Raw genomic sequence first — 27,360 nt, forward strand, 5'->3', positions numbered from 1 at the left:
AAAAAATGCACTGAAACCCATGACAATAGTAGATACTCTGGGGTTTTTTTGGGATTGAGAAGTTGACTGTTGGTTCACTTTGATAATATGTTTCCTTAATTATATCTTCTGTGGTAAACAACGCACTACCAACAACACCACCAAAAAAAAAAACAAAAAAGAAAAGAAAAAAGTATCGATATAATAACTGTAGCTTGATAATTAATCATTTTACTATGTATTGTATTTTTAAAAATATGTATTTTTATTTTTTCAAATAAATATGATTTAACAATTATTACTTTCGGTCCTTGTACTAATGATATATTCACAAAAACATTAGAAAATGAATATATATAGCAAATTATTGAGATCTAAACAACACGGTTTCACGGTTCATTCCATGACACGACTGAAGAGTAGCACCAAGGATCCTCTAAAGTGAAATTTTCCTAAAGTTTCCTAGAGTGCTATATTGTGTGGTTGAGATTTACTGGTAAGTCACATCAGGAAAATTGATGTGACTTGCTAGTAAATCTCAACCATACACTGTAGCACTTTAGGAAACTTTAGGAAAAAATCACTCTAGAGGATCATTGCTCGAAGAGTAGACTTTTATGAACTTGAGCAGCACTACTTGCACATAACCTCTCACTAGATGGTTATTTAGGATTTAGCATGGTCTCATATTGCGTAGGTCTAATCTTTTTGTGAGAGGTTCTCTACATTTTACACATATAATGAATTTATTTATGTGCAATTAGTGTTTTCCTATGAACTTACTATGCATAGTTTATGGTCCCTCTGTCACCTTCTAGATCAGTTGAAGTACTTAATCTTTCCTCAAAAACCATGCATATGAAATTTACTAATATTGGTATGACGAAATGGGCTAAACATCAAAAACATATATAGACACATATGGTCACCAAATGCACTAGAAAGAAATCGAGATATATATGTAAATAGATAGTTACATATATATCTCATAATAAAAAATCTATGTATATATAAAAGCTCATCTTCTAGTTATAATCCCATAAAAATGGCACCTCCTCATCAAGTTCAAAACCAATATCAACCTGGGGCATCTGCAACCACGAAGCGTGACAGAACTCGTGTCCACGATCCACACAATCCGGTAACAGATCAGGAAGATCAAACAATGCATCATCGCTTTCACTTTCCGGCAATCTACCCAACAATTCCTCTTCTTGAGTTTCACATGATGAACTTGTAGTAGTAGTAGTAGTAGTGGTAATTTCATCGGATTGATGATTATGATCAGGCATTGTCATTACCACGCCATCCATGCCCGGTTCATCGAATTCAGAAGTGGCTGCTAAGGCAGCCGCGGCTTGGATGTCTTTAGGGGCGGCGGTGGCAGGGCAGGGAAGCTTGTGGGCCAATTGGGGGAAATTGAGAGTTGCTGAGTGGCCTTTAATTGCAAGTGATGCCACGTCGTGCGCTCGAGCTGCCATTTCAGCTCTCGGATACGTTCCAAGCCATATTCTCGACTTTTTCCTCGGTTGGCGAATCTCCGATACCCATTTTCCCCATTCCCGGAGGCGAACACCCCGGTATGTCGGGTGTTTTCCGGCAATGCTGCTCTTATTTTGCTCCTTGGTGTAATTTTTATTGGTTGGTGACTTTTTGAAAGTGTTAGAATGCATCGAGAAGTGACGTTGCAGCGGTGGTGGTAGAGGAGGTGGAGGTGGTGGTGGAGGAGGAGAAGGAGGTGGATGATCTGTGCCTCGTAGTGCATAGAGAGGTATGTTGGTGTAAGAAAAGGGAAATAGGAGGTGATGTACATAAAATAAAGTGCTTTTCTTTTTAATATTCCTTTCATGGGCCCTAATTGTACCAAAGATGAACAGTTTGGAAGTAAATTGTGTCGTCTTTCTCCTCTTCCCGGGCCATGCTATTGCTTTGCTACATTTTTTTTTCTTTTGTTTTTTGTTTTTTGTTTTCTAGTTTCATAATAACGGGCGGTCTTGTATATTGTAATTATGTGGAGCTTTGATATGGATATTATGGGTTCAAATTATAAAAACAATCTTCGTGAGCATGACGTAAGATTGAGGACATCAGATATTTTTTAAGTTTTACAGTGACAGAATTATTATACGTTATAACTATTTTTATATTGAGTTTTGAAATGAGTATAATACATACTTATAGTACAAGATTGTGTATGTCTAATCTTATCTAGACTCCACAATAATTGAAATTTTATAGACCAAATTACCCTTCTATTAATTTTTGAAGTGGATGCCATGAATTTAACTTATAAAAGTAGTCTTTGTGCTCGTGAGATAAAATTAAATTAATAATTCTCGGCAACAGCTTTTTTTACTGACCCTAACCCTTTTATTGAGTTGTGACGAATGGAAGGACAAGGGCATACTTTGATCCCATATTCAACTTTCACATAGATTTGCTGTCCCCAAAATCATATGTCACTAATATACAATTTTTAAATTTTTGGTAAAGAAGGAACATGCTTTTAAGGACCCTTCTTGACTCTAGTAAATTATTCATTACAATCAGCATGAGGGATCAGTACTCTTCTGATGTTTATGAAGAGAGATGAGATGAGATAGACAATACTCATAATTTCAAGCCAAACACAAACTTAAATTGTACAAATTTGAAAATGCAATACAACAATTTGACATAAGCAAGACATCAATAATTAAGAATTATCCAAACACAAAATATAAGGAAATTGATAAGATCAAGATTCAATCACATGTAATAAATGTGAAAATAGTGGAAAAGTGTTTTTAACGAGTAGAAATCAGAGGCTACTTCCATTTGTAAGGGCTCTGCTGGGGACCCCCAATGGGGTGACCCCAGTGACCCTCAGTGTCACATGGAGGGCTGCTATTGACTGAAAACTTACAAAAAAAAAAAAAAAAAATTTGGACCAATGAGAAGAGATCCCAGCGAGAGGAAATGATTTTTCTGTTGAGCAGAAATTTTCAAAAATAAAAATAAAAATAAAAAATCACTATAATAATTTAATTTAAATTTTAGGGCAAATTACGCACATAATCCTATATTTTGATTCTTGTGTTATTTTGATCTTTATAATTTTAATTGATTTGATTTTGATTTTGATTTTATCTCAATTTACTCCAAATTATTTATATTTGTTAGCATTTTTTATTTAATCAAAAGTATGAATATAGGTAATATGTGTCATACATTTAAAGATAAAATTATAAACTTATTTAACTTAGTGAGTTAATCTCAACTAATTTAATGGTCATTTTTCATTAAAAACATTAACACCATTATCAATTGAACCAAATTAACACAAATTAAAATTGAACCAATTAAAGGTGTAAGGACAAACATAACAACAGAGGTAAAATATGGACTATTAGTATACTTGGCCATAAATTTTACTCTAATCTTTATTATTTTAATTTTAAATTTAAATTAAAGTTTTACAATTCGTTTGGGATGTATGTTGTTTTTTTTACTTTTTGACTTTTTGACTTTTTAACTGTTTCAGCCTGGAGCTAAAAAGTCTTGTTTAGAATGAACTTTTTGACTTTTTTGATTTTTGTGAGATGGAAAATAAAATTATTATAATTTAAATGTAACATTATTTAGCTTGAAACTAAAAAGTCTATTTTATCATTTTATAACTATTTTAACTCCAACCCACCCTCAAACCAACATTCAAACCAGTGCTTAATGTGGTCGCTCCATTCTAATTTGGGGGTCTTTTGGGAAGCTAAAAAAAGGTTAACTTTTAGCTTTTTACTCATTTTAGGTCACATCATCTCTTATATTTTTTATTCACAGAAAGATAAAATAGATTAAAAAAAGTCAAAAAAACAACTTTTTACTAACTTCCCAAAACATCACTTTATTTTCAAAATCATGATTTTCTAGCTTTTGTCAGTCAAATGCGGCAGTACACGTAAAAAAATTGGGAAATTGCATTTACCTCTTTTCGAATTTGAGAAAAATAGTGTGTTTGGTTTTAATTTTTTTAAAAATTGAGTTATTTTTATTTTTTTATGTTTTTAGTAAATATTTTTAAAATTTTAAGTAATTTTTTTTTACTTTTTTAGATGCACATTACTTAGATATATCTAAAAAGTAAAATATTTATATAAAAATATTTTTAAAAAATTAATAAACATACAAAAATATGAAAAATATACTAAATTTTTATTTTTTTATAATATTTTTGGTGTTTAGTGAATTTTTTAAAGATTTTTTTTACAGATATTATATTTTTTAAGTGTATTTATGTTAGGTGTGTTTAAAAATTAAAAAATTGCTTAAAATATTAAAAAAACTTCAGTGAAAACAAAAAAAATATGAAAATTTAAAAAAATTAAAATTTTCCAAAAAATGAATTTTGGAAATCAAGACTAAACAGAGTGATAGTTAGTCTATCATTTTGACATAATTATGTAGACCTCTATTTTAGAAAGATTAAAGTAACCGAAATTAATACAGATAGTGTGTAAACACGGAAATAAACAAAAATAAATTTAATTTTTATTTAGAAAAATGACATCAATTTTTTTTTTTTAAGGATGAAACACTAATAAATCTCAAAATGTAATATTGTAAACTGTTTAGTCTTCATTTTTTTCTTATGAACCCAACGGTCTCATTAAAGGGGAAATTATACAAAATGATAGTCACTTCCACGTTTGGGTTTAATTTTTGAGGGATAAAAGTGAGTTTCTTCAAATGTGAAATTACACATTTAGGCAATCCGCACTATAGAGGTTTTGAATTTTTATTCTTGAACAAATCTTACATTACGAATAAGAACGTAACACCAATGTAACATATTAAAAATTTCCTTAGTGTACTTTTCCCAAACATAACAACGTAACATTCCAAACTTTTTCCAAACGTAACATTCTAATGTAACACACAAAAAAATTCTTTAATATACTTTTCCCAAACGAAATATTTCAATCAATGTAATCTTAAACGTAATACTCCAATGTAATAACACACATAAAAACACTGAAAAACTACTTAGTGTATTTTTTCTAAACGTAACACTCACAGTTTGAAATTATGTATTTACCCAAAGTTTACTAAGGAATTTTTGTACTCCTTTTGTAATAGTTTGAAGAATCACACACCCTTTTGGAATAGTTTGAAAAATCTCACATTCTTTTTTTAGAGTGTTACATTGGAATATTACGTTTGGAAAAAGTACACTCAAAATTTTTTTGGTATATTATATAAAAGTCTTATACTAAGGAGTTTTTTTTTAAAGTGTCACAGTTTTGTGTTATATTGAAGTGTTACAGATTGAAATTATACATTTGCTCAAACTTACTAAGGAGTTTTTGTACTCTTTTCAAACATTTAAAGAAAAATTTACCTATAAATCTCATATTAAGGAATGATGATCCGATTAGTCCCAAGAGTTTTCTTATAGACCAATTAGTCCTATTGATTTTGAAAAGGTAAATTTAATATATTATTTGAAAATTAAATTTACGGCTATACCTTTATTTCTATTATATTTTATTTTTATTTTTATTTTTTTATTTTTATGCTAGAAAGGTAAGATATACAATATTTGATAATCAAATTTACGATGAATTTTTATATGAGAATCTTTTTTATTTGGAATGATTTAAAATATGAGATTCTTCAAAAATTTCAAAAAGATGTGGGATTATTTAAATATGGGTGAAGTACTAATAAATCTCAAAATGTGATGATGTGAACTGTTTAGTCTTCATTTTTTTTTTCTTATAAATCCAAAGGTCCCATTAAAGTACAAATTACATAGAAAAGTAGTCACTTGCACGTTTAGAAATAATTTTTGAGGAATGAAAATGGATTTCTCTAAATGTGAAACTATATATTTGGGCAATTCGCATTATAGATGTTTTGAGTTTTTTCTCCTTCTAGAATAAATCCCACATTACGAACAACAATGTAACATTCCAATATAACACATTAAAAAACTTTTTAATATACTTTTTTCAAACGTGACAACATAACACTCCCAAAAAAACTTCTTATTGTACTTTTTCCAAATGTAATACTCAAATGTAACACACACAAGGACACACACACACACAAAAACCTATTTAGTGTATTTTTTCCAAACATAGCACTCCAATCAATATAACACGCTAAAACTCCAATTGTGAAATAAGAATTGAAATTAACCACACATATTATAAGTACACCAACATTACTAGAACACTCTTACAAATAAGAATGGACATGTTAAACCCATACAAATAAGAATTGAAATTAACCACACCCATTACAATTACACCAACAGTACCAGAATACTCATGTGACACAAACAGATGATGGGCCAAAACAATGACAACCAGTGTGTTGCGACACATTGTAATATCATCGCACACAAAAAAGAATAACTTGACACACCACAAACAATGTGGCACGCTACATATGTACATGATGGACGTACCAATGTCATGTGATATCGCGATGGTGACCCAAAATATTTCCATAAAAAAACCAACATAAACAAAACAACACAATCATACTGAACCATCTACCTAACCAATCCGATGAAACACAATAAACAACACAACAAGGAGTCATCGTAACAACAAAAAATGGGTTGCAATAATGAACCTGGCAACACATCAAACCAATCGTAGAAACCAACGCAACAAAATGCAAAAAACATTAAACATTAAACATAAAACATCAACAAATCGACGCATGTAACTTGCGATATTCCACCCTGGACCAGACCAAGCAAACTCCGTAATTCCTTTGCCAGAACACCACACCACCAAAAAAGGAGTTTCAATACCCGACACCAAACATGTTAAACATCAATCCAGCAGGTGTTACCGAAATGACTCCCCCAAATCTCTCAAAAAATACACCAGCACACATAACATTTCCATTTCCATCCTACAAATGACTAAAAGAATTGGAAAAAATATTCACAATAGGGCAATCAAGTAAACTCAAATGGTATCAAATCAAACAAATCTTTCTTTCCAAAAACAAAAAGGACTAATTGGTTTAAAATAAAATACTTAAGACTAAGGTCTCATTTGGCAATTCACTGTTTTAGTCAAAAAGTCACAAAAAAAAAAAAAAAAACTAAAAAGCTAACAACCTATACAAAAAAGTCAAAAAGAATTCTCTTTACTTTTTGCACATTTTTTCATAAAAAAAATTAAAAAGTTATTCCAAACATGCTAATTTTTTTTACTTCATATTTTAACCAAAAAATCAAAAAGTTAGGGCAAATTATAGAAATAGTCCCTATACTTTACCCTGTGTGTCATTTTGGTCCCTGACATTTCCAATTGCGCGATTTAGCCCCTCAATTTAACGAAGTGTGTCAATTTCATCCGATAATTGATGCCCGTTTGAAATTTTGGACGGAAAGCCAGCACCTACCTCTCACGTGCTCTCTCTAGCAATTACTGAGGGGCACACTCGTCTTTTCACCTCAAACCCTAGTTACCTTCATCATCTCTATACTTGCATCTTTCCCAAATCAGCAAGTCCATTCTCTTTGTCCCTACACAATCGAATCATTTCTAGGGTTTTGAGTTACCAAAAAATTGTTTGATTGTAAATCTGCTGAAATTGGGGTGGATAGAGAAGAAAACGATTGACGAGTTCAAAAGATGAACATGGCGATTGTGAGGATTGGTGATGAAATACCAGATTATGGTAAGAAAAAAAGTACTCTTTACTTCCTTTTTTTTTGGTTTTGTATTTTGCTTTATTTTATCTGTCTGCAAGTTGAAGCATTGGATGGGTCAAAGAATCTACTTTTGCTTTGCTTTTCTCTGTTTGAAAGTGATGAGGAGAATATATGTTTATTTATTCACGCATGTCGACACATCTACACCACTGCACACTAACAAAAAAACAAATCAATATCTTTAATTGATGTATAGATAATGTGTTGTGGTCCCCGTTGTCCTGTATTGTTCATACAATAAATATGTCATCTTCTTTTTCAGATCCGAATGGTGATTATTTCACTATCAAAATGCATCATGGTGGGGTTTTTAAGTCCTTAGTAAATAGGGCTTACGTAGGGGGAGATTATCATTTTGGGACAATTGTGATGCTGACAAAATGAGGTTGACAGAGATAGGGGATATGGCTCAGAAGTTAGGCTATACTGAATTCATTTCATACCATTATCGAGTCCTGGTAGGGACTTAAATTATGGATTAAGGCCACTTAGGAATGATAGTGATGTAATGAATATAGTGAAATGGGTGAATGTAAGTAGGATAATTGAAGTGTATTTAGAGCACATCCCTGATGATCAATTGCTTGAGCTTAAAGAGTTTAATCACTTTCACTATGCATCAGTTGTGATTGAGGAAATTAGAAGTGGCACAAGTAATGTGGACGGTGAGGGTGAGGATGAAAGGCAAAGTCATGATTCATCTAACTATTCTACAGATCTAGAGGACTTTGAGGATAGTGACTATGATTTTAATGAGGATGACATACTATTTGATGCTAATGTTGATAGGAATGTTGAATTGGGTGGGTTAGGGAGGCAGAAGCATAATGCAGAAAGAGTTAATGTACCTCATATTAACTGCTTAGAGCCTGATGCCACATCTGATGACCTCAAGAGCATTAATGAATCTTTTGATGAAGAGGTTGGAAGCAACATGGTTAGATACCCAGAGTTTAATCCAAACACAGATATGGCAGATCCAAAGTTCTAGGTTGGCATGGTTTTTGGCACTGCCAAAATATTGAAAGCTGCTGTTAAGGAGCATCGTATTAAGACTAGGAAGGCTATTAAGTTAGTCAAAAATGAATTCTACATGGCTGTCTAAGAAGTATTTGGAGACATTGAAGTCCAATTCATCCATTCCAGTGCAGTCATTCAAGCAAGCTGTGCAAAAGGAGCACAAGGTTGGGATATCTAGTAGCCAAGTGTATAGAACAAAGAGAAAAGCACAAGAATTGATAGAGGGAAGCCTCATGGAACAATATGCCAAGTTATAGGATTACTGTGAAGAGATAAAAAGAACTTATCCAGAGACAACTATCATAGTCTAGGAAGATGATGAAGATGCAGAAAATGAAGAACATGAAATAGATGAAGGCAACCCTAGGTTTCAAAGGATTTTTGTATGCTTTGGAGGTTGCAAGCAAGGTTCTCTGGCAAGATGTAGACCATTCATTGGGGTTGATGCCTACCATTTGAAAGGGCCATACAAGGGACAACTGTTGTAAGCTGTTGGTTTGGATGGGAATAACAATAGCTATCCATTGGTATTTGCAGTTGTTGAAAGAGAAACAAAGAGTTCATGGAAATGGTTTTTTGAAATATTATGTGACACTCCTGGGTGGTTCAACAAGCAAGGAGTGACCTTTATGTCAGATAAGCAAAAGGTAAATGCTTATTGGAAGTTTCATGCATTTATTTTTACTGTTTAGTTCATTTAATGTGTGTAACTTTTTTTTTCCCCTCTACAAAGCAGGGATTGTGTTCAGCACTTGTAGAGGTTGCACCCATGGTAGAGCATAGGTTCTGCATCAGACATCTTTACACCAATTTCAGAGATAGCTTCAAGGGGGTGCACTTGAAGGACATTGTGTACAAAGCGGCAAAGGATTCTTATGTACAAGCATTTCAGGCTCATATGGAAGAGTTGAAGGAAGCTGATGAAGATGCATTCAATTGGTTAGTTGAAAAACCCCCAAGCACCTGGTCTAGATCTCATTTCACACCTACAGTTAAGTCTGATATGTTAGACAACAACATGTGTGAGAGCTTTAATAGCTTGATCCTAGAAGCTAGAGGAAAAACCATAATCCTTTTGTTAGAGGACATTAGGTGTATCTTGATGAAGAGGCTGCAGGTGAGAAAGGAAGTAATGAGGGCTTACTAGGACCTATTTGTCCTAACATATAACAAGCATTGGAGAAAAGGAAAGAAGATGCAAGCAATTGTATTGCTATATGGGTAAGAGGTCTAAGATACCAAATCAATTACTTCAATGGCCAACATTTTGTAGTTGATTTGGGTGATTCAACCTGTTCATGCAGAAAGTGGGATCTAACTGACATACCATGTTGTCATGCCATTTCAGCCATATATGACAAACATGAGCAACCTGAAGATTATGTGGCTCATTGGTATAAGAAGGAGATATACTTAGCTAGTTATAAGCCAATGATATACCCAATAAATGGTTCTGAAATGTGGCCAAAGTCTGTGTTGCCTGGATTATTGCCTCCAAAAGTGAAGAAGCAACCTGGTAGGCCAAGAAAGTTGAGAAAAATGCAAGCAAATGAGCCTAAGAATCCTTATAAGATGCACAGAGAAAACAAAACAACTACATACAGCTTGTGTAGTAAGCTTGGACACAACAAAAGAGGATGCAAAGGCCAGCCTATTGCACCAAAGGTAACCCTACACAATTTGTTACATCTTCATAAATTCAATTCATTTACTATGTGTCCTTCATACAATTAATTACTAACAATTTGCAGGTAACAAACAACCAATCAAGTACCCAAAGAAGTAGTCAAGCACACAGTAGTCAACCAAGAGACCAAGCAACCACTGAAGCCAGTAGTCAATAAGGTAGCAGGGTAAGCATTTCAGTAAGGCCTAAAGCAAGTGGTAGTCAACCAAGCTTCAACTTTAGAGCAGCATTGCAAGGGGTGAACATTAGGGGACCTCCACCAGGTTTCACTAGAATAAGCACATTCATTGAGCCAAACACATCTACAGGTCCATATAGGAGTTCAACAACATATGTGTCAAAGGAGCAGAAGTTTGTGACCTTGTCTTTACTACCAAAACATGGAAGTAATTAAATGTTGAAGGAGTAGTTACCTAATAGTAGACAATAGTTTGTTGTTTTGTTGTATTTGGGCTTTTTATGTTTTGTTGGAACATGGTAATATTTTGTTGGATTTGCCATTTTGGACCATGTTTGAAGTATTTGTTAATTGAAGTAATGTTTTGTTGGATTTGCCAACTGATTGGCCTCTTTGTGTTATTTGAAGTATTTGTTTTTTGTATTGGAACATGTTTGGACCATGTCTACAATGTTTATGTCTATGTCTTGTTATAGGTTGCATCATGTTTGCTAAAAGTGAAACAAACCAATGTAGCAAAAGTGAACAAAAGCAAGAAAAGTGAACAAAACAATGCACCACAAGACAGTGTGATTGAAAAAAACTGATAAACAAAAACAGTTCATTCAACATTCATTTCAAAATTCAACATTGACTCAAAAGTTGACAAACAAATGTTGATTAAAAAACATTGGTACAGCTTCATTCCACATTGATATGGCGTCATTCAAAACATGTCTGGACATAACAAAATCAAACCCTAAAATCCATTCCCAGTAGTACATAAGCATCAATTACAAGAAGAAAAAAAAAATAAAAAAAAAACCCCTTCATTCCTACTCCATTCCCAGTCCAGAAGCTTCAAAACAAAAAAATTTACAAAATTTAAAAAAAAAATCCCCACTTCATTCCTAGTCTACATGCTTTAATTTCCATCATTCCCAGTGCTTGAAAGAGAAGCAGCTGCAGAACCATCTTCAATCATGTTCCAACACCAAAAAATGAGCCATGACAATGCCATCAAAGTAATCAACTTCCTTTGTCTTACTCTCTGCATCTTTAATTGCTCTTCAAGCATGGTGGTTCTTCTTAGCAACCCAAGTATGATATCTCGAGCACAAGAGCACAATGGAGGATCCATCCATAGAAAGAATCCACATGCATGCCTGCTCTGCAATATTTTTTTCTTAAACACCTCAGTTGCCTTTACAAATAGTATAACAAAAATGACAACCTAATTTTTTTCCATCTACACTTACACCATATTGAGGACATCCCCAAAACCTTCGTCCAGGGTTGCTCTCTGTCCACGAAGTCTTCAACTGAGCTTCCATTCTGCATTGGCATAGTACATGATTCATCTTCTTCTTTCGTCCTTCGTCTACCATCAATTTTGGAGTCTGTATGTGTATATAATGGAGATGAGATGACATATATGGTTTTGGCGGGAGGCAACTAGGGTTTGAGGTGAAAAGACGAGTGTGCCCCTCAGTAATTGCTAGAGAGAGCACGTAAGAGGCAGGTGTTGGCTTTCCGTCCAAAATTCCAAACGGGCGTCAATTATTGGACGAAATTGACACACTTTGTTAATTTGAGGGGCTAAATCGCGCAATTGGAAATGTCAAGGACTAAAATGACACACGGGTTAAAGTACAGGGACTATTTCTGTAATTTGCCCAAAAAATTATTAAAATTCCCAAATGAAACCTAAATGTATCAATATTTCCCCAAATAGGATTTATGAATAAATTTTCCTTATATTTTTTCTAAATCTCAGAGCAGAAGAGTGTAATTTAAACTAAGGCCTCATTTGGGAACAAATTTTTTTAGTAATTTTTTTGGCTTCATGGCTAAAATATGATGTAAAAGAAATTAATATGTTTGGGATGACTTTTTAATTTTTTACAAAAATATGTGTAAAAAGTAAAGAGAAAATAGAATCTTTGACTTTTTGATTTTTTTAATGACTTTTTGACTTTTAGGTTAAAAAGTGATATTGCCAAATGAGGCTTAAAAATGTTGTCAGTATTTTTTTTGAAATGACTAAATTAAGAAGTCTTGCTAATATTTATTTAATTTTTTTTTTTTTTGGAGAGAAGTGGTTCAATTGTGGTGGGAAGAAAAACAGTTCAATAAGTAATTGAAACAGGAAAATTAAATAGAGAGAAAATTGGTTGAGGCAAAAAATAGTAGTACCATTAAAACAATATTAGTAAAATATAATTTTTATACAATGTTCATAGCTTAAAAATAACTTTAATTACAAAATTTAAGGAGTTACCATTAAAAATGCTCTAAACTTAAACTTTGAGATTAACCAGTTTCAAAATTAAAATAATAAAGATCAAAATTAAATTTAAAATAAATTGTAAAGGTAAAAAAATTATAATTTACCTGACAATATATAACATTTTTCAGAGATAAGCTCTTGGCCAACAAAACCATCACTTCCACTTTCTTTTAGTTTACATTGTCCTTTATGAGGTGCCAAAAGCGTCTCCATTAAACTCTTTAAATGAAGTTACTATAACTAGTATTAGCATAGTTTGGTCACTTCAACGGATTAGTTATTATAATAGTTATACTAACAACATTATAATAGTTATACTAACAACATTCTTAAAACTAGTTACATTTTGAAGAGTTTGGGAGACTCTTTAAATAATTTGTGTATAAATACGTAAAACAAATTGTAGAGTTGGAGTACATAAATAAAAAAAGAAATTAGTTAAAATAGAGAACATACATTTTTTTTTTATATTTTAAATAATGAAAAATAAAGAATATCATTATGATAAATTTGTGTATTAAATTTTTATTAATTAATATAAAGTAATGAAAGTAAAATTTAATTTTGTGTGACAGATATTCATTAAGTTGAAAAATAAATAAATATTCTAATATTGTAGTTCAAATATGTGTTCAATAATAATTGAACCTTTTTAAATTATATAAAATAATAAAAAATGATTAAAAAATTATAAAAAGATTGAGGAGCTTACTACGATCACCACCAACTCTCTTAATTTCTTGGCTGTGTTGCCATAGTTAAGAACCATTCTAAGTATTGAGCTAATTAACAATAACAGTAGTACTCTCTATTTCTACCAAACCTTAGCTTTTCTCTCTCTTTCTGTGTTTTTTTAAGGGGAGAGGGTGATACTTCTAATCATTCTCTCTCCTTCAATTATTTTCTTATAGTTTATCCTATTTTCATTTTTGTTTATCACCATACTAGCCATTATCACTTATACTAGCCATTATCACTTATCTTGTCTTCATCATCAGCTTGTCACTGAGAAAGCTTTCAGATTTTTACTTACATCTGATTCTTGACCAAGATCCGACGAGGCTAAATGTGATTTTATACGCTGGACGACCACCTCAGATTCAAAATATTTTATTTTATAATATAAAGATGGGGATTAAGGTACCACAGTGTGACAATGAACCACTACACCAAAGTTGGTCTTTAACGGCGGTTTTAAAAACGACGATAAAAAGACTGTCGTTAAATGTATAATCATGTGGGGTAAACAAACCGCCATTAATAATTTGTAATAAACGGCGGTTTATAAAAAACCACTTTTAAAGGGTGTGTATTATTGATAGTGGAATTGAAAGGGCATTTTTTTCGGCAGTTGTTTGAAAACTGCCTTATATATATTCTACTTTTTTTTTGTTGTGGTGAATAAGACATAAAATAAAATAGAAAAATTACAAATTTACAAGGGGCATGCCCCAAGCCATACCACAACTATACAAACCACCAACACAAACAAAACAAATGAAAAACAAAACTAACACACAGACAAAGGCTATGAAACCAACTCTATGTAGCCAACAATAAAAAGCAACCACTAGCCATCCATAGCAAAATAGGACAGCCACCTAACAACACTTGTACCCAAACAAATACAACAAAATATAACACAAAAACACTGCACCAATAGCCCTATACACCTTACCAACCCAAGCAAAACGAAAATAAAACCCCCTACATAGCCCTGTAGAGGTAGGAAATAGAGCAAAAAAACTAGAGTAGCAATGACACCATGAAACGGAAAGAAAAGAAGACAGCTAGGAAAACACATGCAAGTTACTTGATAAGGTGCAAGTTGTAGCCACCACCAAGCAACATGATCAAACCCATGTGAATCAGTTAAAATAAACCTCCTGGAAGGGCGCAACATGCAGCCACCACCACTCCACCAAACCCGAATCAAGTAACCATGACCAATAGTTAAAAAAACAGCGGATTCCCTCCAATTAATTAATTAAATGACATCGTTGCCTCTTCTTTTACCTATTTTCCCTAATTGATTAGTTTTTTATTTTTATTTTTTATTTTTTTTTATCTCTAACTTCTGAAGAAAGCTTGCTGTTGGAGACGAAGAGTCTCATTGTAGCATACATCAGAGGTCGTTCGAAGCACCATTGTCGCACTGAAACACCATCGTCGGAGGTAAGAGCCCTTTGCGTACCTTTATTTTCCCCTATTAGCGTCATTTTTTTTCACTCTTTGTTGTTGTTGCCTCTATTGGTTTCTTTTTCCATGTTTTCCCCCTGCCTTCTCTTTCTATTGCCATTCTTTCTACCTTTTCTGATAGTGTTTGTACTAGGCTAGATATCAATGATTTGAGAAAGGGTAATGTCATTTTAGGGTTTGTTTCAATGAAAGCAAGAATCAACTATACATTTTTTAAATCTCCCTCTTATTATTAGTTTATACACACACACACACACAGAGGTTAACAAAGATCAAAGAAATGAAAATAAACAAATCCAGAAATCAAAATAGAGTTTTTTAGAGAGACTTTTGTGGGTTCACACATTGAAAACACTAAAATAGAGGTTTTTGCATGTACAGGCAGGCTCTCTCTCCTCTAAGATAGCCTTCTCTATCACTCATCAGCTTGGGTCTCTCTTTCACTGAAGAAATTTTAAAGAGTTTTGATAAGCAAAACCCAAGTTGAAAAAAACCTCCATTTCACTAAAGGTTCTTGTTGCTGATAAAAAAAAATGCTTGAACTCATATTATTAATTATTGAAATTTAGATATGTTATTCTTTTTTATGTTTAAATTGTGAATTTTAATGACACTCACCACTTGTTTGATAAAATGTCTATTATTGTACTTGTTAAACTTGTAATATGAGTAGGAGGCTAATGGCAAATCATCCCAAATTTCAAACCTGCATCAGTAAGATCGTCCCAAATTTCATTTTCTAAATTGGGTATACTTTTCATGGTAGTTAACGTGTATATTGTATTGTATAGTTGTGGTTTGTTTTTGTTTATTTTGTTGATTGTGAGGGGCTGAAATCTTTTTGTTGCATGAAATTTTAAAGAGCAATTGAATGTATTAAATTTTACAAGCCAAAAGGATAAAAGAAAGGGTTCAAGCTGTAAAAGTAGAGTTTATATTGAAAAGCTAGAGACATCAAACACTTCATGAGAATTCTTTTGTAACAACCCACATTTATGTCTTAGTCATGTTCATGAGCATTTGTATGATTATGACTCGTTAATCTTGCATTTGTATGTTTGTGACTTGTTTTGCCTAAGTAAGGTCCATGTCTTGTTTTGTGTTTATGTGATTTGCCTAAGTGTTGTATGCATGTTTTGTTCCCTCCTTGGTGTCTCGAGCCTAAGTTATGTTAAGCCTAGATCATTCCAAGCCGAGGTTATCTTCAGTCTAGGATTATCTTGGAACCACTTGGTTTGACCTCTACCTTCGCCCTGACATATTGGCGGAGATGTCATTATCTAGGCCGAGGTGTTCATCACCAAGGCCGAGATGTGTATTATCTAGGCCGAGATGTTACCTTTGCACCTAAGTGATTTTGTCCTGGAGTGGTATGACCTAGACCGAGGTGTGGCACATCTAGGCCAAGGAGTGGCATAGCTTAGTCAAGTGTTGTCCTTCTTAGCCGAGGTCATTGTCACCTTAGTTGCCGAAGCTTTGTCCTTAGCCGATGTCATCACTTGCCATAGTGCCTTGCCGGGTAGCTTGTTAGATACACTTTGTCATAGTCTTGTCTTGTCAATCTATCACCTTTTTTAGGAGAACCAACCAGCCGTTGCCACATGTCCGAAGTGTTAAGTCAGCCGACAGAGGGAGAAACCTATCATTTCTATACTTGTTTTTGAAGAGGAGAGAGAAGCTCTAGAAGAGGGAGAGAAGTTCTTGAGGGAGAGTAGATTTCCAAGCTTGATCCCTAGAGATCGAACCGTTAGATCCGTGTTCTAAGGTTAGATTCTTGATCCGCTCATGTTGTTCTTTATGTTCATGTTATTGCACTGCATGATTGAATATGATTTGTAAGCCATGCATTGCTTTGAAGTTCGGTTTTAGAAAGAGAAAATAGTATTCATGTGTTCTTCAAGAAAAGTCATGTTTTGATCCGAAAGCTCATGCCTAGATCCATGTTTTTGTGTTTGTTTTCATATGATCTTCAAGTATTTTCGAACTCATAGCATGAAATCCCAGATTTTGTAATAAAGAAGTTATGATTTTAGCATTCATATTCTTCATGATCTTCATGTTCATGTTCTTCCTATTCTTCACGGGTGGAAACCCAGATCTCCAGACCTCACTTCCCTAAGTGTAGTTGCCGAGATCATTCTTACCTAGACCTCACACTTAGGCCAAGCATCGTATCTCACCTTGGCCTACCTTGCATGAACACTTACACCTTTAGTTTGTCTTGTGCACACCTCGGCATGCAGCCGCATGCCGAAGCCTAGGTAGCCACACCTCGGCCAGGAGGTGTGGGACCTCGGCAAAGACCTGGTTGGTACTCAGCATGTCTTCCTGACATGTAAAACAGTGTTTTGACTTCCAGCATGTTTTCTCGAGATCATTTGCATGCATGTAAGACTTGTTTTGTGAAGTGCATTCAGTAGACTTTGCCATGTGTTTGTAGGACTTGGACCCTTGCCTTGATCCCGACGTCCGAAGAGCTATGTGAGTGGTATTTTTAATAAAGCTATGTTATACGTTTTGATAAAGGCTTTGCTTTGCTTTGTTTTGAAAGTATTTGTTAAGCATGAATGATTACCCCTATTTTTATGTATCAAGTAAGTTTTGTTTTGATGACATTCTCGGAAAGTCCCTCGTGCTGGAGGACTCTAAACTTTCACAGTACTCTCGTGTTAGGGGGCTACGGGCCTTTGTAACATAGGTCATTTGTGCTAGAGGACTCTAAACTTTTGTAGCACCCTTGTTTGAGATATCTCCCTTGCCACCGACTGCCTTGTGCGGGTGGGTTTGTCTAATCGATTTTGGGTCGATTATTCTCTTGTTTTGCCACTAACGGTTTACCGCGTGGGTCTTGTAAGTCTGGAATGTCATCCCTTGTATTATGTAGATGCTATTAACATCCAAAGTAAGTAAGTAAGTTTTGTAAGATCAAGTTGATGAACTAGATTCATCCCATGTTTTGTGCAAGCTATGATACGTATGTTTTGCAAAGATCTTGGTTATCATTCATTTAAAACCTTTATTACTTGTACCATTCACTGAGTATCCAAGCTCACCCTCCCTTATATATATGTAGGTAACAAGCAAGAAGTCGGCTACGCCGAGATGTGTGTTTTGTATGCATGTTATGTCGGTAATGAGGATGTCGGCAATTTTGAAGCTTATGTATTTTGAACATGTTGGCTCAAGAAGCCTTTTATCAAGGTGTAATATGTATTTTATTTTGGTTGTATTCAAGTTTTAAAGCTATGTAAAGATGTATGCCATTCCATTTGACTTATGCACTGCTCTTACGAACCACTTGTATTGTAAATTATTACTTCTGCACTTGTGAGCCCCATATATTTATACTCTGATTGTGTGTGAACTTTGTAAGTTGGCCTTCGGTAATCTCGGATTACTGGCCATCACGGCACCATTCTACTAGGGGCGGAATGGGGTCGTGACATCTTTGGAATCTCATCCAGAATTCTTAGGCATTACTTCCATTTCAGAATCACTTAAAAGCTTTAGACACATCTTAGAATCTATAAACTCATCTCCATGAAATTTTGGAAACTGGGCATCTATAGGGTGCTGGATTTCTCTTCTCCTAATTGATTTAGAATTCCAAAATAGGAAAATATGATTCATAGACCATGAAACTTAATTAAACATAAGCAAAACTCTTCTAACACGACAGCTAGCAAGCAAATTCATAGAAAACATAAAATAAGACTTGAACTTGATTGAACCAAACAAATACTTGACCACACAAGGTCTCAAGCAATCTACACTTGTTCCAAACTTGTGACAATCACATTTGCGTCATGCATATAAATTACATGTGTATATAGTTGATCACATACACACACAAGCTACAATGATCTCTTGATAATTAAGATATGATTTAATGTTTGCATTTTAGGCTACATGCTTCCATTCCTCAATTGAACATAATAGTCATTACACTTCTGACATGGTGTTTAGCAGATACCCATTCAAGAAACCATTGGGAAAAGTTGGTTTTTGAACAATGACAAGTTTGTGAGTTTTTTGTTCATCGAAGTGATATTTGAATTCTAGGAAAGTTTGTTTCCCTTTCATGTGTCAATTACCTTTTCTATAAGTTCATTGTGAATATTCCTTTTGTATGTAGTTAATTATAAAGGAGAAGGATCCCCCCTAGTCCAGATTTTGGATAGGAGGGCGTTGTTTGTGCCCGTGGGGCCCACCATGGGTCCATTCCAACGATTCGAACCGTTCATTTTGTCGGGCACTTTGTTGTCCACAAAAAAAATTAGGTTAATCCGATAATTGTAACTTATCTAATTTTTCACTAAAAAATAAACAACAATTGTATTTTTAAAATAAATCATATATTTTTTTAGTGATAAAAGCAATAAATTGAACAAGTTATAATTATTGGATCGACCTAATTTTTTTTTATGGATGAAATACACAAAGTGCTCGACCAAATGAACGGTTTGGATCATCGAAACGGGACCCGTGATGGACCTCACGGGCCAAACAACACCTTCTCCTTATGGAGAATGTTTTGGGTATATTCACTATGTCTCAACCTTCCTTTTAAAAAGTTCAGATAAAAAGTTTCCCATTAAGTTTATGTCATATGTTTTATAGATATATATATATATATATATATATTGTTAGGTTTTTGTAATGGGCAATCTCATTGGACAAAACTGCTTTCAGTTATAATTTTATTCGATCTTTTATTTCAGTGAGGCTATGAGTATTTAGATGCGAATCCAACCCGAATTGTGCCTATGGAAAGGAGTTTATGATCTTAATCATTTCATGTTTGCCACTTCACTAAGTACCGGGATCGATCTTAATCCTTTCAGTCGAAATTGTTTGATCGATCGAGTGGTCATTTGTGTGCTCAAGCGAAGAAACAGATCATTCAGTATTTTTGCAAAGCGCCTGAACTTCTGGGAAGAAAGTTTTACTACTCTAGCGGTGAAAGTTGCACTTGAGCGGTTAGCTGTGGGCTCGTCTTTTTCCTAGCCCCCGCCTTTCGGAAAGGGTTTGAAAAGAAGGCCTCACAGTTCGGACTCCCACGGTTCTGAATCTAGTCTCACAAGGTGCAATGTGAAAACTGATAATCACCAAAGAGCCCAATCTGGCAAATCATTTTGAAAAATCGATTTTAAATTAAATAATACCAGAATTGGACTACTTTGCCAGATTACAGAGTCGCCACCTAAATATTTTATTTTTGGGAAATTTAAAAAACCCTGACTCGTGCCAAAGGCCACGTGTCCGTCATCACCAAAGTTGTCTCGGCTCGAGAACTTAGGTACGAAGGGGGAAGGTCATGAAATGAGCACCCCTACTCGCCCGATCAAAGATCGGCCTCTACTAATCATGATATACTGTTTTATAAACCTCACGTGCTCTTGTTCCGGTTATTAAACTAGCTTTACTATGTGACGCACACAAGAAAGTATAGACTAGTCGCAAGACTTGGAACAATTCAACTCATGTTTGTTTTCGAAAATGGTTTGAATTTGCCACCCTCAAGTGGGCTTAAAAGTGCGGATTTGTCACCAAACGTAGTGGGCTTTAAAACTTGATTTTGCCACTCAACAAAGTGGGCTTAAAACACGCATTCATTGAATCGTTCCAATTCAAACAACAAAGCCTTCATCCACAAGCATTCATGCAGTTTAGCAAATAAGCACATAGCCTCATGGCAAGCATGTGAATCATGGCAAGATAGCAATCACAGTCATGCAAGTATGCTAAAGCATAAAACTCGCCGAGTACTCCAAGCCAAAACAGAAACTAGTTAGAAAAAATGCATGATCCTAACTATATATGATGTCCAATCCAACGCATGCAATAATGCAATTAATATGCTCGGCTATTAATATGACATTTGCAACACTTTGATAGCATGCTTTGAAACACGTATTCAAAGAAGTATTGAAATTGCAATGCAGTTTGAATGATGCGCCGTGCCTCGGTGCATGCAAGACAAATGAATGGATGCAAGCGTATAAGCATAAGGTATGCTAATTGAAAATGTCCCTAATCTAACCATCGAAAGCGATTAAATAAAAGGGAGAAAGACAGAGGGTTGGGAGACATGCACACACGCACGCACGTTTATTACAACATTATGCCCTCGCGAAGGAGGGTCTAAATGAATAAGCTAACTAACTAGCTACGCTAATTAAGCTAACTATTACAAACCAAAACTAATTAACTATTCTAAGCTATTTATTACAACAATTGAAACAAATTGACTAACTATTCTAAGCTAGTTAAATATTACAAACTGAAATTGAAGAATTAGTTACACTAACTAATTAAGTACGACATTTGAATTAACTAGCTATACTAAGCTAACTAAAGCAATTAAATGGCCCCGAGGGCGAGCGATGCATGCATGCTCGGTTGCTCCACTCGAAAATGCCACTGCCTTGCCATCGGATGCCTTTGTTTGCCCTCGTTTGATCACTGGAAATTGTGCCAACTCCCAGAATACCTCTGCTCCAACTCAGGAGCACACTTGTGCAAAAATTCATTGGTGGCCGGTCGGCTACCAAAGGTGGCCGTCAGCTACTATAACTGGCCGGTCGACTACTGCTAGTGGCTGTCGGCCACTATTTCTGGCTGGTCGGCCACCCCTGTCCCGATCTTCCTTTTTTGCTATAACAGAGAGCAAACAGAGGCAAAGTAGTGTATTCTTAAGGTTTGTGTGCATTGTTACTCTCCTTATCATTACACAAGTTCAAAAGAGTGTAATTCTCGGCCCTCAAACCATCAACCAAGCATTTTCAATGCATGATGGCTAAGGATCCAAGCTTGCACAAGTTAATGAATGCAAAACAAGACACGACAAAACCATGACCCTATCATGCATGATCAAGAGTGATGGAGACCAAGAAAAGTGGCACGTTTCATCACTTTGGGTATGAAACATCCCATTTTTCTCGTGTTCGATTTAACGTCCGATCCGAACACATGCAATACAACACGAAGATGCTTAATCTTGCCTCTTTTACTTTGTTCACTTTGTTTACACATTTTAACTTACCAATCCATTCTTTAATTGATTAGTCCAAAATGTGAGTGTCCTCTAATGGAAAGATGGCTTAAACCACAAGTGCCTTAAGCATGAAAGAGATCTCATGCCGTTGGTTAGTAGAAACCCTCAAAAGAGGATTGAAACCATTAAGCACAAGTGTCTCAATTTCACACTTAAGCCAACAAGGGGTTCGAAGCCCCTTTCAAAATAAATGAAAGAGTGAAGAATAGAGGGAGATTGTAGAGATTTCAGTGTTGAAATGGAGTGCAAAATGACACTAAAACATGCAAGCAATTCATGCAATTCATGTTTAAAAGCCTAAAACATTAAGCTAGTGAAGCCTCTTTACACTACAACCACACAAAACAAGCCTCAAAGGACCAAACCAGCTTAAAATAGAGCTAAAACCAGTCAAAACAATGACAAAAACATACTGAGATTAAGGTACAAAATGATAGAAAAACATGCTCACATGTTAAGCTATCTAGGCTTGCAAACAAGACTCAAGAAGGGGAGGCTACCCCCTCTAATTTCGGACTTCAAAACAAGGTTTTTGCCACTGAAATAACTAAGAATTTTAGTGGTTTAAAGGGCCAAAAAGTTGATTTGAAAGCCATGAAACATGGCACAAAAGCTCACATAATTAAGCAACAAGAATGGTGGACTACCCCTTTACACAAAATGACCTCAAACCATCATGTTAAGCCCAAAAAAAAAAAAAAGAATAGAGTTTTTTGTAGTTGAAAACTAGGCCAAAAATAGTACATGAAGATGGTAAAACAAGTAGTCAAAACAAAGCTTACAAGGTGAGTCTTATACCTCTTGAAGCACAACACAAAACAGCCACAATTTCAGGCTCAAACCTCCTTCCAAAGCTCAACCTAGGCCCCAAAGAACCTCAGATCAAAGGTGAAGGTGTTTGGTTAAGGCTTGATGTACAAAGATGTAGAGAAACAAGGCTTTAAGGCACAAAACAAGAAAAGAGAGAGAGAGAGAGAGATAAATTTGATCCAAAATTTTCTAACCCCTCCAAATGGGGGAAAGCACCCCCTATATATAGAAAAACAAGATTGACGCTTGTATTCATCCCTCCATACATGTGTATGGAGATGCACTTCAGTGAACAACAACTAGCAAACAAATATCTAAAAAAGGAGGCAAATGGCTGCCGGCCACTCTTAGTAGTCGACCGACCACCTCAAGTGGCCGTCGGCCACCACAAGTGGCCGACAAGCACAACTAGTGGCCGACAAGGCCTAGGACTAGTCGACAAGGTCCCTCCCCCTTCCAGGCAAGAGCTAACAAGGCTTGGCCAAAAAACAAGCACAAAACAAATAGGTTTAGAGGCTCAAAGACAAGGCGTTCTGCGGAGGACTTCGGGCACTCAAAATGAGCACAAACAAACACAATCATCGAGTGCACAAACGATGACGTCTAAGTCTTGAGGTCAGTCAAAAATGGGGTGTCTACAGTTGCCCCTCTTTGACAGAACTCGAAAGTCATGAAATGACGGGACTGAATGTCAAAGCCCAGAGACGACCCATTTTTGACAAGGCCGAAGACTCAGACAAACAACCAAACAAAATAAAGAACAGTTGCGCCCGCAGGCTGCCTACGTATCCCTTTACAAGGAATCAAACTAGCATAGTTCTGGGGTAAGATGCAAATGATATGCACGATGCAACAACATAACTTATGATCATGCAATGAGAATGTAACGAAACTACTGAATGCAAGTGCTATGCAAAGAAATGCTACAGCAAACTCATACATAAGCAAGTAAACATGAACCAAACCACATTTCGTGCAGAAAGGATGTAAGAAAATTTTGCAGCTTAACTACGCATCACGCAGGAAAGGCAAAGAATAACACAATCCATCGGGTGCACCCGAGGTGCCAAACAAGATTCCAACTTGTTGCACACACAAGGAGAGAGATGGTGCGAACACGGGGACACCCCACAATGTTCCGAACCAAAGAGAACAGTGATAAACATTGGAACACATCCAAAATATATGTAACCAAAACAAAGAGTGGTATAAGTATCAGAACTCGTCTGAATACATTTAACCAAAGCGTCCTAACGCGTCGCAAGCGAGGGGGGAAGAGGATGGTGTAAACACCGGGCGTACCCGAATGTTTCTTACCGAAAACATCCTAACGCGCCACACGTGAAAGGAAAAAGGGGGTAACGAGAACATCGGGGCACACTCAAATGTCTCTAACCAAAGCATTCTAACGCGTCACATGCGAGAGGAGAAAGGGAGTGGTGTAAACACCGGAACTCGTCCGAATGCTTCTAACCAAAACAAGCAGTGGTGTAAACACCAGGCGTACCCGAATGTTTCTAACCAGAAGGGGCGGTGTAAACATCAGTGGGGGTGGTATAAATAGTGGAACACGTCCCAATGTTTCTAACCAAAACAGGGTGGTATAAGCATCGGAACATATCCCAAATGCTTCTAACCGGGGGGTGGTATAAGCATCGAAGCATGTCCCAATGTTTCTAACCAAAACAGGGTGGTATAAGCATCGGAACACGTCCTAAATGCTTCTAACCGGGAGGTGGTATAAACATCGGAGCACGTCCCAGTGTTTCTAACCAAAACAGGGTGGTATAAGCATCGGAACACGTCCCAAATGCTTCTAACCGGGAGGTGGTATAAACATCGGAGCACGTCCCAATGTTTTTAACCAAAACAGGGTGGTATAAGCATCGGAACACGTCCCAAATGCTTCTAACCGGGGGGTGGTATAAACATCGGAGCACGTCCCAATGTTTCTAACCAAAACAAGGTGAATCAAAGGACAGGAGCGGTCACACCTGGAACTCCTCTGAATGAACCGTACATACAATATCGTGTCTGCATAAGAAAAAAAACTTAACAAGCATAATATGGCAAGCGTGCACGTTCTACGCAAGATTAGCAAAGCATGTTCTATGCAGTAATAACAAAAACATGTTCTATGCAAGACACAGAGAAATGCATATTCTATGCAATCGGATAGGATGCACGCAATAATCAATCGCAAAAATGCATGCTCAATGCGAGGATAAACAGCATGCTTGATGCAAAAAAATGGAATAAAATGCACATTCTATGCAATGGTAAAAAAAGCGTGTCTAATAAAACCGATTCAGTTGCAACCTCCGATTTACCTCTCGAAGGAGTAATAATATATGTCAAAAAAAGGATACACCTCGTTCACGTTGGCTGGTGATGAGTCATGCATCAAAGACATGGTTCGAAACTTCTGCAAAGACACTTTGAGTTGAAAAGTGAACTTTCCTTGTACCTTCTCGAGAACCAAGGACACAAAACAGCATAAAACACATAGAGAGAACACTGAAAACTTGTCGGCCACCTTGAAGAAATGTCGGCCACTTGTCGGCCACTAGGGAATTATATCGAACAGAAATGGTGGCCGTCGGCCACAAATAGTGGCCGGTCGGCCACTTGTGTCAATTTGGGCCATTTTGGTCTTTTTGCACAGATATCTTTAAGTACACATCTCCAAGCCTCATTTCCTGACACCTACATTACCAAAATTGCTTCCTCTTCCTCCCTAGACACTTTTTCCTCCTAGACCCATGCTTTATACGTGTTTTCCAACGCCCCACGTGAAGTTGATTCGCTAAAACCTCTTGATTTCCTCCGTTTTGAACCGATTGGAATTTGTTTTCGGTGCTTTTTCCTCCATTTTTGCCACTTGAGGTTTGTTTCCCTCAAGTTTTTCTTGAGTTCAGTGCCTTTTCCCGGGCTTTGGCTTTTTCTCTCATTTTCTCTCTCCGAGAGTTGACTTTTGTTGACTTTTGGCATTTTCCACCTATTTTGCTCATTTTTGCCTACTTTCTCACCTTCTTTCCAGATGGGAGACGATATTCCCCACGACGGAGGTTCTCCAGGGATGGAGGGAGATCCTGAGCACATACCATTACCACCCAGAGTCTGACCCTTCAACCTAGAGAGATACCACCCCGAGGCGCATGTACTACCGCCCGATACAGTTCGTCATTTCAGTGGATTCGCACGAGGCACACCAGATGATCTCTTGCTGTGAAAGCCAGAGTCTCACTTATCTCATGGCGCCTCTGAGGTACGCACTGTGTCACGACCCCAAACCGCCCCTAGTAGTTTGGTGCCGTGATGGCCAGTAATCCGTAATTACCGAAGGCCAACTTACAAAAATCACACACAATCAGAGTATAAAATATGGGGCTTACAAGAGCGGAAGCAACATATATATATATATATATATACTGAATCTAAATAGCCCGTGAGAGCCGTGCTTAAGTCTAATGAAATGACATACATTTTTACAAAGTCTTACAACTTAGATACAATAAGGAAATGAGATACAAAATACATCTTGACCAAAAGGCTTCTCAAGCCGACATATACAAGTGCACATGAAATATAAGCTACGAAGCATAATCTTCAAGATGGTACAAAATGCTAATCCAAAACACGTCGGCAATGCACCCAAAAACACATCGGCTACACGTCTAGGCCTCATTGCCTTCTTGCTCATCACCTACATATATATAGAGAGGGTGAGCTTGGATACTCAGTGAAGGATATTAGAAATAAAGGTTTTGCATGATTGATATCCAAGATTTCTTTCAAAACAATACATAGCATACTTTACAATCAAGGGGAAAAATCAAGTTCATTGCCGGCCTTTCAAGTTCCTTGGATGTTAATAACATCTACACATTACCAGGGGTGATGGCATATCAAGACAAGAGTGCAGTTGCATTATAGTCCCCTGCAACTAAGGACTTTCAAGACAAGAGTGCAGTTGCATTATAGTCCCCTGCAACTAAGGACTTTCAAGACAAGAGTGCAGTTGCATTATAGTCCCCTGCAACTAAGGACTTTCAAGACAAGCCATCAAAACAAGATAGTGTTTGATATACAAATAGGGATAGTCATTCATGCTAAAATCAAATACTTTCTGTCAAAACCAAGTCAAAACGAGATTTATCAAAACAAGTATAACATAGCTTTATTAAAAATACCACTCACATAGTTCTTCACACGTCGGGGTCGAGACAAGCCCAAGTCCTACAAACACAGGGCAAAGCCTATTGAATGCACTTTCAAACAAGTCTCTTATGTATGCAAATGATCTCGGAAAAGCATGCTGGGCACTAACCAGGTCTAGGCCGAGGTTCCACACCCTCTTGCCGAGGTGTGTTCCCGAGGGCCACATGCAAGGAAAAGAGGTCGGGAAACTCTGGGTTTCCCTCTGCTGATGAACATGAAG

The 27,360-nt window shown here is 36.0% G+C and overlaps 1 protein-coding gene across 1 annotated transcript; it reads right to left on the bottom strand.

The window, feature by feature from the left end:
* Positions 1-592: 592 nt before the first annotated feature.
* LOC114273039 (ethylene-responsive transcription factor ERF035) lies at positions 593-7,527 on the bottom strand. The gene is made up of 3 exons (XM_028214769.2): positions 7,471-7,527; positions 6,785-6,888; positions 593-1,833 (listed from the first exon to the last, which is right to left on the bottom strand). Exons 1-3 carry the CDS (start codon positions 7,525-7,527, stop codon positions 1,005-1,007), a joined length of 990 nt encoding a protein of 329 aa, XP_028070570.2. The 3' UTR covers positions 593-1,004.
* Between the last annotated feature and the right edge of the window lie 19,833 nt (positions 7,528-27,360).

Source organism: Camellia sinensis, chromosome 1 (genome assembly GCF_055761805.1).
Source record: "Camellia sinensis isolate YWXY chromosome 1, ASM5576180v1, whole genome shotgun sequence".
NCBI lineage: Eukaryota > Viridiplantae > Streptophyta > Magnoliopsida > Ericales > Theaceae > Camellia > Camellia sinensis.

Coding starts and splice junctions, on each gene's coding strand:
- LOC114273039 (XM_028214769.2), bottom strand. CDS start 7,527: ATGATTCGATTGTGTAGGGACAAAGAGAATGGACTTGCTGATTTGGGA. Junction 6,889..7,470: donor CTGATTTGGGAAAGATGCAA/GTATAGAGATGA, acceptor AGTCATTTGTAG/GATGGAAATGGAAATGTTAT. Junction 1,834..6,784: donor TTTAACATGTTTGGTGTCGG/GTATTGAAACTC, acceptor TGGTACAATTAG/GGCCCATGAAAGGAATATTA.